Below are 16429 nucleotides of genomic sequence, written 5' to 3' on the forward strand. Positions count from 1 at the left end.
TTGCTTCAGCCCTGTGTGCCATACCAATTGTCACAAAGGCAACTGGAATCATGTTTATAGGACTGGAAAGTGTAAGGGGACATTACTTCCAACAGGGAACACTAAATACGCTCTCAGTACTTGAAACACTATCATGTGAAAGGAGAATTAAGTCCTGTACATGTCTCATCTTCAGTCCACTGCATTTCAATCCCCCCAGATACACACGCACATTTCCACCCTTCCATATCTCCCCCAACCCAGCCTAAGAATCAAGAGTAATGCATGAAATCTAAAGTATAAATTTCTTTCTGTAAAGTGTGTTTTGTTTAATGTGAGATCTTCAAAAATGAATGGGTGCCTCAGGGATTAAATTGTAGGTATTTTAGTGGAGTTCTAATAGCACTTGAGATGTCATCAAGGGCATGCAAAATTTCAGTGGGAGTTAGACAATATGGTATATTCAAAATCCTTTGAGGTCAATGAGGACAGTGAATTCAACGCCAGGCCAATGTGAGTCTAATTTTCAAACACTACTTTGTTTGTAATAATTACAAGTATCTTTGTAGTTCTGATTTTTTTATCTCTAAAATTAAGTGATTTCATTGCATTGTTTCTTTGTGTCCTTCCAGCTCTGTGTCTGTCAATGACATTTTGTTCTATCCAGTTAAATATCATGTGTTGAAAAGCATGCTAAATCTTGTTGGATGCGAAAGATTTGAAAGTTTAGAATGGCAAACCTATTAATGGGTTTAAAGGTACATGTGATACAATATATCTACAAATAAAAAAATATATGAAATCAGTTTTCAATATGTTTCAATGTTTTATTTGGGTTACTTTACTAATTCAAAAGCAGGGCTTCCGCCGTTCATCATTAAAATGTGTAGAGCAGGTTAGGGAATGGTTTTGCCTTGAAGTTTTATAAAGTACTGTATAAAAATCATGATTTTTGGCAGGTAAACTACCAAAATAGAGAGGGGGAAATAAAGAAAATAAGTGTGAGAAACTAAATGAGTTTCAAGTACCATGTGATAAATGTCCTCTCTACATTTTTATATAGACGCACAGTAAAACATCTATAATAATGTAATAATGTTTTAAGAGTAAATAATTAACTAAGGAAGCAGTAAAAAATTCACAACATGAATTTAAAAGAAAACAACATTAAAAGGATTTTTATTTAAAATAATAGACATTTAAGGGATGATTCATAGTAAGTCCATTTAAAATTAGAGCACATTGCCTTCTTTATTTGTCTAGAACTATTTTATTTTTTATTGTATGTATTTGCTGCAAAATCTAAATTCCTCTTGCCAATTTGATCCCTTTTCTTCTTTTCTATAAGCATAATTTATTTTCTTTTTATTTTGTTCTGTAACCTTTCTAATTTAAATCATGAAATAATGTTGCAATAACTTCAATGGGAAGTTTGGTTTGAAGAGTGGCTTAATGGGTAATGGCTCTGCCTCCACTCTTCCTAAAACCTGCATGATCCCTTGTCTGCCCAATCCAACATGCAAAAGGTGGGAATGCAGCTGTCCCTCTCTGCTAAGACCTAGGTAATCCCTTCTCTACCCTATCCAAGTGGCAGAGTGTAGGAAGGAAATTATAACCCCATCCTTTCTATACCTAGATTATTCCTTCCCCAATCCACCAAAGATCTTTGCTGAGGTCTCTAAAGATACTTTGGATATTCCAGCTCCAAAATGCTTACACCTGTCACTGCTTGCAATTATATTAATGTTCTATTAAAATTTAAAAATATACAGCTCTATGTTTATGTAAAACCTTGTCCCAAGTTTTAATTAAATGTGTAAGTTTCTCTGCGTGTATTAGGTTTTTTTGAAATGATGGAAATACTTTAAGGTTTTGATTCTGTTTACAGGAATAATAACATGACCCACCATACACAGAGAATAGCATTCATTTTAAATTCTTTCTATAAAATAATAATCCTTACATCGAGTATTTGAATATTCCAAAAAAGTAGCTAGATTGTGTTATTGTTATGAAGTGAAATATGTGTAAATATAATTTTAAAGTTTCTCTTCATGATGATACCAGGAAAGCTTCAGAAGTTCTGTTCCATGATACTAGAAAATGGTTTGGCAATTCTTTTTTAATTGCTATTTATTCTTAACTATCATAATATTGCAAGTGAGCTTGAGAATATATTTCTTCAGTGAGCCCTTTTGACTCAAGATAGTTGAATTCTTATTAGGCACAACTGAAGTTTAATTTTTTTAAATTTTCTCTTTTATTTGCCTTTTTCAATATTAATAGGCTACTTACACCAAAGATTGAGGCTTACTCTTTCTTAAGGAATTTTTTTATAAAATGTTTTATAAGCATGTCCCTGTGTACAAGTGAAAGCAAATTATTAGAGTTGAGAATATTGACATGCAGAAATATCACGGGGATTAAAGCCAAAAAAAAATTTATTTGTATAATTTTTCTTTATCTTTTTCAATATTTCCAGGTTTCCAAACTTTCAGAATTCTGTCATCATTTTTTCCAATTATTCTAGAAGAGCACTTGGTAATCTCATTCATCACTTTTATTCTTCTGGTCAGTCATTAAAGCCTATTGCTTTTCCCAATGAAATGTCTATTCCTATCTCTTCCAATTTTACTCTTACCTGTTTTGTTCAGACCATCAATCCTTTGTGTGTAGATTACCTCAACAATCATATAATACAAGCTGGGACATTAATGAAAATGAAAAGGGAATGCCAAAAAATATATTAAGTTATTTATTTTAAATATGTATGGACAGAAAATTTGGTTTGTCAAATTTTGTAAAAACTTGGATATGTAAATTCATTTCTTTTAAAAAGTCTTTTAATTTTTTTAAATCATATATATGTTGGGACATGACACACCGAAAAATAAGCGTGAACTAATACCGGCTCAGGAAAAAACCTGGTGGCATAAACAACAGATAGATAGGTATGGATAGATAGATAATTAAGAGACCAGATATAATTCATTATATATGTATCACCGTTAACCACTAGCAGTGTCAACAATTCTGAAGAGCCAAACTTCATCAACAACCCACTTCCACAGTCTCAGAGAAGTATCCTGTTTTTCCTAACATGTTCTCAGACCAAAAAGCATAGAAACTTCTCTCATAATCTAAGTATGCCTGCATGGTCAATCAGGTACTTCATATGTTCATTTTCTGACAAAATGCCTTTCCAAAAATAGATAATAACTTATGAAAAGGATCCATCAGATCTTCTACTTCCTGGCAAAGGAGCAGGTGAGCAACAAAAATATAGCACTTCACCTCTGCCAAGATTGCTGCCATCCAAATGCAGTCACCCTAGGTGACCACTGACTACTTGTGTTAATCCCTTTCTTCCTGGACCATGTCTGTGTTTAACAAGGATAAAATGTTTGCCCCAGTCATAGGATTCCTCCAGAGAAGTGTTTTTAAGACTCAAATAATATACATAAACCGTTAAAAAGGAAAAAAAAAAATCATAGACTTCAATGTGTAAACCAAGTTATTTTGAATGACACTAATTCTATATGAACATGTAAAATAGCAGGAATAATCTATGACTGTTACCATTACACACCTATAAATGAAAACTCATCCACAAATGAATACAATATAAACTACAAACTAATAAATTAATCATACATGTTGGATGGGAAAGATTTGGTACGTGTTCACTAAAAGAAAAATCCCTATTATAATATGAATTTGATATTGGCTACTCTCCAAGGCAGGTTAGGAATGAGGTAGAAATAAGTTAGAAAAACCTGTGCTACTCTTATGTTGTGTGTAATTCTATGACTGCCCTTTTCCTTCTTGAACACTGGACTATCTTTGAAGGAATAAATTTGAGAAGCATTAATATAAAATGTGTTGATTAGGAAAATCCCACCTCTACCTTTTCTAGGGACACAACAGAAAGAGCTTTCTATTTTCCTGTCACATCTTACTGCCATTAAATGGATCTGAATGGCCAGAGCAACTATGATTACAGAATGCATAAAAGCCATGAACGTTTTATCTTTTAATTCTAGAATCAGTCCAGATTGAACATGCCGACCCAATAATTTTTGCCTTCAAATATTTGAGCTCTCTGAATATGGTTTGGCTTAGTACTGTTACTCCTAAGACTTGTTTCCAGCCTCATTGTTTGAGGAACTATTTTGATATCTTTCACCTGTTCAAAATTGATAAATTCCAACTTTATACTGGTAACTGAGGGTAAGAAGCATCTAAGGCATTCTGGACATGGGCTTCAAAGAAGAGAAAATTGGGGAATCGGCTATAAAGGGAACTTGTGAAAACTTTCCCTTTATCTGATAATTATTAAAATATCTTTGCTCAGTTATTTTTATTTTCTAGGTAGTTTTCAGATGGCATGTCATAGTGTTAAGAGCATTGGCTTTATGGGCAGAAAGATGTGGCTTTAAATGCCAGTTCAGCTATTTGCTGACTCTCTCTGTGGCCTTGAAAAAAAATTACATGACTCTCGGCTTCAGGTTCCTCATTTGTTTTATGTGGAGAGCAGTATCTCATGAAAGTTTTGTGAAGATTGTGATGACATATAAAATTTTAACTCAGTGATTAGAACACAGTAAGAGCTCAGAAATATTAATATTTGAGGATTTCTATGACGATGATGGTGATTGCCCAGTGTCAATGGAGTTTTATAGGAGGAAAAAAATAGTCAGGGGTATTATTCGTATACATTTTATTAGTGATGATTTTTAATATAACTAAAACTTGTGACCTTGATCTAAAGTACCTTCATTTAATTACTTAATATTATAATCATGTGAAATAACAAGAAGCTTTTGTAAAATTCAAACATAATTATAAAATATCAATAAATGTTTTGTGTCTCTGAATCTAATCAGAGGACTTGCAAACCTGTGTTTCCAACTTTGTCTTATGATCTGAGGTAGAGATGTTATACTTGTTCATTTCAGTTCAGTTCAATAAATGTTGAGTGCCTCCTACATGATGGGAATTGTCATGGGGACTGGGAGTCTGAGACTAAATAAAGGGTGGTTTTGTCTTTAGCCGCATGCGTGTGAAAAGGAGGAAAGACATAGATACATAGATGACTTCAATGCCTATGTTACATGCTAAGTCAGAGACCTTCAATAGTGGTACGGGAAGACAGTCATGATATCATACTTCTACTGAAGTCCATATTAAATTTTTCTGTCTTCTCAAAACCTGAGTTCTATCTTCTATTTAACACCTTGGACTTGTTTACCTAGATGCTGGCTAATCCATTGGCATAGTTCATAATTCCATCTTTATGCAGGGTTTTTTGGTGTTTTTGTTTGTTTGTTTGTTTTGTATGTAAAGCCGATAACAGTAATACAATTATTGGGACTACATTTTATACTTTAATTATGTTTCATAATATATTAGAAAAATATTCCATCTTTTAAGCCAGCCAGGCTAGAAAAGTAGAATCATCTTCCCTCTAGCTCTCTCCCTTTCCCACATTCAATCTTAATTTTAGCTACTCCCACAGTAACTGCTTTAGTCAGGGTCATCTTATATTCTTTTCCATTACAAGTCACCTGCTAGATTCATCTTTACACATGCCTGGTTGAGTTTACTTCATGTATCAAGAATTGCTTCATATCTCTTTCATCCTTCAATAATTTCAGTGGTCCATTAATGTCTACGCCATAAAATCCAAACATAGTAGTATTCAAGGATCTTAATATGGTCTAAATATACTTTTCCAGCTTTGTAGCCACTGTATTCTCCATATACTGTTTTCTTTAAGTTGCCTGGAGATTGCAAAGAACCCCAAACAAACCTGGAATATTCTGACCTTTCTGCTTTCCTTCACCCATATTCACTTCTGTCTACTCTTTATTAAAATCTCCTTCTTGCTTAAAAGCTAATTAAGGGACTAAATAAACCATTTACTAAAAACTTATAGGGTTCTCAATGTTGCAGATATGACATGAAGAAAAGTTTTTCTAAAGTATTATAAGACATAGTTATCTTAAAATAAATTATACTCATAAATTTCATAATTTATAATTTTACTATGGCTTTCTTTCATTGTGGCTTTATTTAGAAAAAAAAATCACTGAATGAAGATAACTGTGAACTCTCCCCATGGATTAGGCAATATTTAGACAAAGAAATCCAACCCAATACATATCTACCCACTTTTTAAATTAAATATATCGGGTAACATTTGTTAATAAAAATTATACTGGTTTCAAGTGTACAATCTCATAATACATCATCTATATATTGTATTGTATGGTCACCACTCAAAGTCAAATCTTCCATCATAATCTATTTGATCCCAGTTACCCTCGTCTACCACCCCTTCCTTTCTTACCCTCTGGTAACCGAGGTGGTATATATTCAATAGAACATTATAATACTTCAACCCATTTTTTTCTTCTTCCTTTTCAATATGTAGAGGCATCCTAGAAGGTTTCTTACAGTCTATTACCTTAAGAACTTTCAGTTTCAAATGCCCCAAAAGCCTACCTTCTCCATTTCATACTCAACCAATATACAGAAAACAAAGAAACAAAATGGCCCTATGCACAGAAAACAAACAATGAAAAAAAGTTCTGCAGTAATCATTTTTCCATTCCCTGCCTTCTCTTCTCTTCTATGTGGAATGTTAGTTTCTGCCCATGTAACACCACTTCTCCCTTGTTAGTGAATGGTGATACATGCTTTTCCTGCAGTACAGATTTACTACATGTAAATAGTAAAAGTACAGGTGATAGGATTGCTCTCCATTCTTAATCAGACAGATTCCAATCTCCAGACTTTTCTTTATGATGCCAGGACATTAGAAACACTCTAAAAATATTTTTATTATAACTATTATTTCTAATATATTTACGTAATATATTTTATTATATAATATGAGCATTATAATTGCATCCAACTTGAAAAAATAGAAAAGGAAAAAGAAGAAAATCAGCCACACTTCCATTATATAAAGACAACACTATCAAAGTCTAGCATATTCTTTCAATATTTCTTTGCTATTTTTGTTTTCCAACTCATCACAAAGTAAATAAAATTCAAGACTGGAAGTAGCTTCTGGAGAATCCCCAAAAGTACAGAATAAGCTCACCATAAAAGAATCTATTTTGTAGAATTGTAACCTAGCAAACTGTTAAATTTGCTACCTGCTAGAAAGTCTCTATAGTATCATCCTTCCCTCTGATTGCATTCCCTCTCAGTGTTTGGCCCAAAGGATAGCAAATATCATTTCCTTTCTCATCTATGTGTATCTTTGTATATGTGTGTATGTATGCATTTAAACTTGCTGTGGTTATACAAAAATATAAATTATCATATTTTATTTATTTAAGATGAATATTTTTCCACATTTTAACATTGCTTAAATCATGATGAAGCTTACAACTGATAGTGTGTAGTAGTGCAATTTGTGTGTTTTTCTTTACAAACAGTACATAAAATAACAGTGCATCTTAAAATCAGTGGCATCTTATATTCTCATTAATTATATTTTGTAGAACATTTGAAGAGCTACGAGCAATTACTAGTTTACATAGTACCCTTCTATTTTCATGGGTGTGAAAAGAGAAAAAAAGAAATGAATCATAAATGGATGCATTGCAGTAAGGTCCACAGTTTGTTAAATAATGCTTAGGTACTTTTAAACACCACTGTAGAGATATAAATTTATACGAACTTTTAGTGGAAAATTCTGCCCCATCTACCAAATTGCAAACTAAATATAGCTTTATGCACAATTCTGATTTTAGAAATATCTCCTCTAGAAATATCTGAACCCATATACAATGATATTCATGAACCAATGTCTGGAATTGAAAAAAAATGAACAGATATAATCTACGAGTATATATATGTGAGTAATGGATTGATTAAATATATTGTAGTCAAGTCAAAAAATAAAATATTGTGCTTATATTAAAAAGAATAAGGTATACATATGAACAAAAGTGGGAACATATCCAAAAAATAGTATCAAGTATAACAATAAGACAATGAGCAGTATACAAGTTCTGACAATTAAGTTTGCGAACTTACTGCAACAATGTTGTTAACATTTTTAGATATCAGAGGGATTATTCATCATGAATTTGTACCAACTGGACAAACAGTTAACCAAGTTTACTATTTGGAAGTGCTGAAAAGACTGTGTGAAAAAGTTAGACCACCGGACCTTTTTGCCAACAATTCACGGCTCTTGCCTCACGACAATGCACCAGGTCACAAGGCACTGACTGTGAGGGAGTTTTTAGCCAGTAAACAAATCACTGTATTGGAACACCCTCCCTACTTACCTGATCTGGCCCCCAATGACTTCTTTCTTTACCCTAAGATAAAGGAAATATTGAAAGGAAGACATTTTGATGACATTCAGGACATCAAGAGTCATACAACAACAACTCTGATGGTCATTCCAGGAAACGAGTTCCAAAATTGCTTTGAAGGGTGGACTAGGCTCTGGAATTGGTGCATAGCTTCCCAAGGGGGAGTACTTCGAAGGTGACCATAGTGATATTCAACAATGAGGTATGCAAGTACTTTTTCTAGGATGAGTTCACGAGCTTAATTGTCAGAGACAAAGCATAGGTATATATGCAGGGAGATAGGCACGAAACCATTCAGAGTAGTTAAAGGACAGGGGTCAAATTATGGAGCACTTTTGTATTTGTTTTACTTTTATGTTATTTGAACAATTTACAATGATAATTTGTAATTAGAAAATACAAATCTCTATATTTTTCTTTACTACAAAATTATGGGTAAAAAGAAAGAATTTGGTATTCAAAGGAAGGATTTATTAGTCAATTCCCTGAAACAGTCTTGGAGACAAAAAACAATTTACTTAACAAGTCATTAGTTAATTCATAAAGCTTAATTTGATTGGTAAAATAAAAACCTAAATAGACATGTAAAATGGGAACAATAAGGAAGACACCACAGTGAGGATTCAAAGTGAGTATAAGATTCAACGTGTATTATATATGTTTTAAAGAAAATTTACATAAACTGCTTTACACATAAAACTGACTTTGAAGCTCCACCTTACAATTTAGCAGCCATACTAGATGATGGCAGTTCCTGTCAGAAAATAAATGGATCCTGAATTCTGAAACCTATCATAGACCCTCTAAACAGAAGTTTGTTATTAATGGCAAGATCGAGACAGAATGCTTTTGGTTATTAACGTCTCTTTGGAACGCTAGCAGAAGTCAGGTTAGTGTCTTTTATTCTATCTTAAATTTCTGCAAATAATTATAATCTAGACCCCCAAAAATCACATTGTGCAACCACTTCAAAACCTTTATATTTTCTTTCATTGTAGATATACAAGTCTGGATTTTGAATAGGTGAGTTGCCTATGTTTACCTAGAATAAATATGGTGATTAAAAACAGTCAAGCTTATCTCTTCATGGGGCACAAATTTTTTTTTATTTCTTCACCTTTGGAGATTGAACCAGACTCAAAATTGAATCAAGGACTCAAACAATTTTAGAATTAAAATGTCATTAAGAATCCATCTGCTTCATTATTCTAATTCTGCTGTTGTTTACGCTAGTGTAACCCCATAATAGTTTTCCTGCTTAGAGTTAAAATGATTTGAGGAGAAATGAATTATATATCAGGTATAATTCATGTTTCAAAGAGCAATGGCCTTAAAAAGACTCTCCAACTGATGATAACTTGTTGCTTTATTAAAAATTTTTAAATGTTAATTATATGTAATACAAAGTCCTTAATTCATTTCAAAGTTTAATCCACTACCAAAATATTCTTATTTCTAGTGTTAGGAACCTCAGTATTGATCTAGGTCAATGGTGAATTGTGTTGGATGATCTGTGCAGGTAGTAATTAAAATCAAAGCAGACATAGTAAGATAGACAACTGTCATCAAGTCAGTTGTGAATAGACACTCTGAGTGGAGCAGGTATGTGGTAAGAGGGACAATACATGTTTGCACACTGGATTCCATGCTTTTAGAAGCAGCATGCCAGACACCCTCTGATTCAGAAGTCACAAAAGGAGTTTTAGGTAAAAGCAATCTAATGCCTTAGATAATTTAGTTGGTCATGAAATTCTCTCTAATGGCATCGGTGCTGATCAATTGTTTGCTCTCAAATTAATCCGATCCCTCTTTCACTGTCCCACATTATAGAGAACCCATTCCCTTGGCTTCTGAGTAGATCTGTCCAGTGGCAGATATGGTTGGAATGGTTAAAGGAAGACAGAATCTAGGGTATGTCTCCCTACCAAACCTGTGGTGCATCTGCCATGGTTTCGGATCCCACTGAGGAGGCTCATTTTGATTCTAGCTTTTACCTGGTGTTCCAGGCTCCTGGCCTATATAACAGAGGCTCCTCCCTTGTTACTTCCAGTCAAGGAACTGCAGCTGCAGATGTACTAGGTTAGGTTGCCCTCACTTTGAAATAGCCTTGATTTTGTAATGGGGCCTGGTTTACTGCAGGTTTCATGTTACAGGAAAAGAAGAATGAGTTTGCTTCCTGTCATAAGAAAACTCCCTCTGTTCAGGAATAAGGAACTTTAGGAAGGTCATTGCTTTTAAGACATACCGTGTTTCCCCAAAAATAAGACCAGGTCTTATATTAAGGTTTACTTCAAAAGATGCATTAGGGCTTATGTTCAGGGGATGTCATCCTGAAAAATCATGTCAGGGCTTATTTTCAGGGAAACACAGTAAAAATTAACATTTGTAAAGAAGTGTATAACTTATAAGGACATCCACATATATTATCTGCAACTTGCTGTAGGCTAATATATCTTGTGTACAAAATGCTAAAGTGAAATAGATATATAAATCATATCATTTCATCATACATATCTGCTATGAAGCATCTGTACTTCCTGAAAATAAAGAAAAAGGAATAGCAATTTCCTCTGTTTTCTATTTCTCAAATCAGGCTAATTGCTTATAGGGTGTTTCTTTTCTTTTTTTTTGGAACATAGTTGATGACCTTGGAAGCTCATGGAAATAAAAGCGGTGAAAACTGATAACCATCTTACATTCTAGGCTGTAGGTTGATGAGAATCCATAGCACAAACATTAGAAAAGTTTGCACACTAATAGGGCTCAGTTGCAATATATCTCTCCTAGACAGTTAGAAAATTCCTCATACATCAATCACTGTTGGTAACAGGAGATTTTGAAGTTTTGTAGACAGTTAAGCATACGTTCTCACTAAATACATCTTAGTTTTGATTTATAATAGCAATAATCATGTATTATAACACCCAAGTAGGATGAAGTAAAATATAAATTAGACTACATGATCTTGGATAATGTTTTAGTTTTACAGATACTGAGTTTCTTAAAAATCACAGCATTTATAGACCTGGTGAAAGACCTAAATAAAATTTAATATTCTTTATGTGATTACAGTTCTTGAATTTTGACACAGAATATCACCTTTCTAAAATGTCTTCTCATATATTCTTCCCATAGTATCCCCACTCCTCTTAAAATTTCCAGAATTTCTCTATTACATGAGTCATTGTGTCAAGATGCTCTCATCTGTATTTAAATATCTATAATACAGGAGGGAATAAAAAAATGTACGTACCAATTTAAGAAGTTTTTTTCATTTTTTTCTCCAATTGTTTCATTTTACTTATTTTTTTCTTTTACGGTCTATTCATCTGGGGTTCACTTGCCATAAGATCGCTTCTTGCTTTCTGCACAACCTATTTGCTTTTATTGGCTACAGGATTCTTCAAAATTCTATTTTCTGTCATTGCTGAACTTTTAGTAAATCCTCTTTGCCTGCCTTTGCTGTCCCACATTTCACCTTGTAGCAAAGCCACTAATGTTTTCTTACGTGGATTCCCTACCACCTACCAATGTACCTGCAATATTGGTTTATTATCAGGCAGTTTAGCTCTGCACCTAAAGAATACCTACCAGCTTCCCAACCCTGACAGGAATTACCAAAGGAGCTAAATACTACCATTGGGCTAAATCTATTTCGCTGCTTTGCCTTAAGGAAATAAATGTTTCTTTTACTACCCTTGTTGCATTTTTATCTTCTGTTTTTTAAGTGCTTCACCTTGTTGAGAGACCAGCCTGTCTGGTTTAAACATGTTTTATTTTCTGGCTTTAGCAATATTCCTTGTTTTGCAAAAACATCTAACTTATCTAGAACTCATGCTTCAATTTATGAGAAAACTTTATGACTAAGTCAAACCATCTCTTCTGGGCTCCTTCTCTGAAGCTTAAAGTTAGAATTTTCTACACCTGAATTCCTACACTTGAAATTATGATTATGTTACATCATTCAGAATTCTTTTAGTCAAGAGAAGAAACTCTTCCTGAGCTTCAGTGCTTGTGTCAGACAATAAATAAGGATTTTGCTCATCAGAACTTTTTAAAAAGTTGAACATTCGTGAACAAATGATACATAAATGTTAATAGTTTTTTTAAAATATATATATTGTTAACAGCTTTGCAGAAGTTAAATTGTTGAATAGTTGTTTTTATTATGTACAACTAGTTTTTTCATATAAAGAGTAATCATAGTACTTTCCTTTAGCAAATGTATCTGCTCTTTTATTTATTGGTGAAAAGTCTCAGTATACACGGACACTTGGAGATTGGTTAAGCATTTTCATGGAATTGAAATACATGAATTTTACAATGTATTACTTTTAGTCATTCAGATTACTGTTTTAAGTAGACATGCCATAAGACTAATCTATAAACAATAACATGAAAATCTCCGATTAACTGACTTAACCTATTTTCTTCATATTCTTAGAATTTTACGGCCCCTCCTGGTGTCTGACCCCAGCAGACAGAGGATTGTGTCATGCCAATGAGACCAGGTTCTACTACAATGGAATTATTGGGAAATGCCGCCCATTTAAGTACAGTGGATGTGGAGGGAACGAGAACAATTTCACTTCTAAAAAGTCATGTCTTAGGGCTTGTCAAAAAGGTATAGAAGACATTCTTCACATTAATTCACTAGTATTTAAAAAAGCAATTGTACTGAAATTGTGAATGAATTTTAATCTATGAAAAATATCATTAAATTAGTTCTATTTGTTATAAGAAACAAAGTGTTATGATTTAGCTAATAAATGTCCCCTTATCAACTTTAATTTATTTAGATAATATTGCTGAATATATTAGCTGTAATTCCTCATAATTTGTCTTCATAGAAAAATAATTAATTTGAAAAAAATTGTATTCATTTGATATTTACATATTAAACTTTAGTTTTAAATGATTACACCAAAATATATTTAAGCTTTTTTATAATGCACAAAATTGTGTATTAGTTTTCTTCTGACTATAAAAGTGATATATGTTTATAGAATAGTGTTAATATGTAAATAATAATTTATAATTCCACCAATCATATACAGCCACATGTTCATGTTTTTAATAAACTGACCATGAATTTCTAACCGAAAATAAGTAAAAATCAATAACATGTTTATCCAGTTTTGCTAATTTATATATGTAAAATGACTTCTATAGAAATAGATTATTCTATACAAAGACATAAACAAATTAAAGGCTTTTAAACTAGTAACTTTTTTTTTTGGTTTTATACATTACAAGATAATTTGAGGACATTTTACATAAAGTAACACAATAAAACATTTTATCATGCATAAATTTGTTTCTCTTCCTTTTGTAGGTTTCATCCAAAGAATATCAAAAGGAGGGTTAATTAAAACCAAAAGAAAAAGAAAGAAGCAGCCAGTGAAAATAGTATATGAAAAAAATTTTTGGTAAAAAGATAAATTTGTTATATGATTACATTAATTCTACTAAATATTTTAGATGAAGCTTTTCACTATGATTCCTATTTCTTCTTTCCTAAAATTCTTTTAACTAATATTTTTATGAATTTTCTATGCATATACTACCTGCTATTAATACATTTGTATCAGTGTTTCTTTCCTGATCTAGTCAAATTGCATATTCTAGGGCTATAATTTATTAACTGACTACTACGACTTTACTTCTCTTGATCCTTTTCTAACTATTTACCATTTGACTACAAATTATCAGGCTGATGGCCACATCAAATCAGTCTGTTTTTCCATTTGGTGATCATCTATTTGATAACACATTGTCACTTATTTGTTTTGATCACCTATATGATGATCTTTTTTATAGCTCATGCCCAGATTAAAAAATACAGTTATCAATAAATAAAAGCACTTTGGGGGTTTCACATCTAAAATGAAGACAAGCACCTTCTTTTCATAAAGATCCCTCAATTATGCGTCTGGAAAGAGCTGTAGAATTGTATCATGTGTTCCCCTCCCTAGATATACTTGATTTCCTTTGCACTACTAACCAACATCTCCATGGATCTTGAGCCAAATTGTATTTGAACACGGAAGAGTCAATTCTGTGTCATGTGCCTGCCTGATTTTGTTTGATTTCATGTTTTTTGTTCATCCGTTTGCAAATGGTTCATTATATCAATTACTATGGTTGAATAATGGTGTGCTAAATGCAGATCATGATAAGAAGGGACTTGGTGGGAAAGGGAAGTTTTTAATAGCGATCTAAAGGAAATTCTGTTTATGTACTTCCTCATTTCATTGTTTGACAACATTTTCTCTTACTGAAAATAGCAAGAATATTTAGACCTCCTGAGACCTATTCCTTTATCATTAGGTTTTACACACAACGCAACCAGTTAGTTATTCATGCTTAAAAAAAACACAGGCATGTTATCTCTGTAGAAGAGGAAAATAAAATTATCAGAAAGAAAGAATATTCTAGAAAATTCATGCACTATTCATTCTCAGGGTTTTAACAACATTTCTTTGGAGTTAATTCACTGTATCCAGATCTGTACCTTTCTTTCTCTGCTGAGCCATGTGCAGTCTGGCATCACAACAGCCTTCTAGATGTTTCAGTGTCTATACTGTTCATCTCAAATTTCACATTTAAATTTGAACTTGTCATCTAGAAACAACTAACCACTTCAGTTAGCTTAGCTTAATAATTACTACTTTCTAGCAACAGTGTTGTAATTCTACCTGTTCCTCAGGCTTGGAAGTTTGAACCCAATTTTGATTTCTTATTTTCCCTCATATACTGTATCTAATCAGTCTCCAAACATAAAGTTCATCCAACTCCCAGGCTTTTTACCTCTATTGCATTCTTCACTTCAGTATTGATAATTCCTAAGAATTAATTTAGTATATTTCTCCACCCCTCAAAATCCTTTAAGGACTCACTTTGTGGTACTTAACCCCACCTACTTCCCACAATTTAATTTTGATATATATATACTTTTGGACTTACCTACACTACTCTCTTTCATGCTTCTTCAATTTAGCTAAAGGGTATTCACAATTCACTGAATGCATCTTTAATTACTCAGCTTATTCATGCTGTTTTCCTTTTTAAAAAGCTCATCCCCTCCAAACCAGTCATTCATCTGAAGTCAGGGTCCAGATGATGTGAGCAATAAAATCACTATGTTGTAAGACAGAATATGAAAAGTCCTGACATACAATTACACATCATTTTCGTCAATTTGTTCACTTAAGAAAAACTTTATATTTTGATTTCAAATATTCAGTCATAAGTAACTGCCTGAAACTGGGTCTATGCTGTGGAATTTGAGACTTTTGAAAATCAAAATCCCTTGTGAACTATGTTCTGTTGTTACTTATTCTTGGATAGATTTAAATAAAGGGTCAAGTCTCCTTAGACCAAGTAGCAAGTTGCTACCAAGGACATATAAACAGCACATTGGTGAGTTGACTAACGGTTTTCTCAATCACTCAAGGGTTCATTACTTAAATTAAGACACACACTGAGAGGGTTTACAATGTTTAATACATGTGAATATTATGTTTACTGTATTTTTAAATAAGAAGCCTTCTGGTGGTATTGTCTTGCTTTGTTTTACATAATCAAATGCATCTAAGTATAATTGTTTTACATTATACAGCATGTACATGTATTTACCTACTTTGTTTATTCTCTGTTCAAAATTAAAGGTCATGCTGAAAACTACTGAAACGATTTTATTTTTTACATTCTAAGAAATAAAATATATAATCTTGAATAATAAAGTATGATTGTTGTGAGACAGGTTAGTTAGCACGTTGTTAGGTAGACAGGAAGGTCCCTGGTGGAATAAACAAAAAAAGCAGCCATAACCTGAAATTCCACGTTCTGGAATGTCTCCTTCACTCCAGGACAATGATATGAAAATACGCCTTGAGGTTAATAAATTATCACAAATCCCTTCTGGGCAGAAAAAGGAGCAGAGCTGATAGATAGGAATGGGTTATTTCATTAATCCCTTCAGGATGGGCAAACAGGACAAACCTGATAGATGAATTCAATGAGAAGTCTCCAGCCCCTTCCCCAAACAGGCAAGGAAAGATATAAAAGTAAAATCCTTTTGCCTCAGTCACTGGGCACCCCCATTC

The 16429-nt window shown here is 32.8% G+C and overlaps 1 protein-coding gene across 1 annotated transcript in view; it reads left to right on the forward strand.

Annotated features, from left to right (window-relative positions):
- Positions 1-15991, forward strand: part of TFPI (tissue factor pathway inhibitor) — a 60657-nt gene extending 44666 nt beyond the window's left edge. Inside the window, exons 8-9 of the mRNA XM_033111319.1 lie at positions 12766-12945; positions 13657-15991. Coding sequence (XP_032967210.1) covers positions 12766-12945; positions 13657-13754 — 278 coding nt within the window. The 3' untranslated portion in view covers positions 13755-15991. The remainder of the gene's footprint in view (positions 1-12765; positions 12946-13656) is intronic.
- Positions 15992-16429: the final 438 nt, after the last annotated feature.

This window comes from Rhinolophus ferrumequinum, chromosome 8 (genome assembly GCF_004115265.2).
Source record: "Rhinolophus ferrumequinum isolate MPI-CBG mRhiFer1 chromosome 8, mRhiFer1_v1.p, whole genome shotgun sequence".
Taxonomy (NCBI): domain Eukaryota; kingdom Metazoa; phylum Chordata; class Mammalia; order Chiroptera; family Rhinolophidae; genus Rhinolophus; species Rhinolophus ferrumequinum.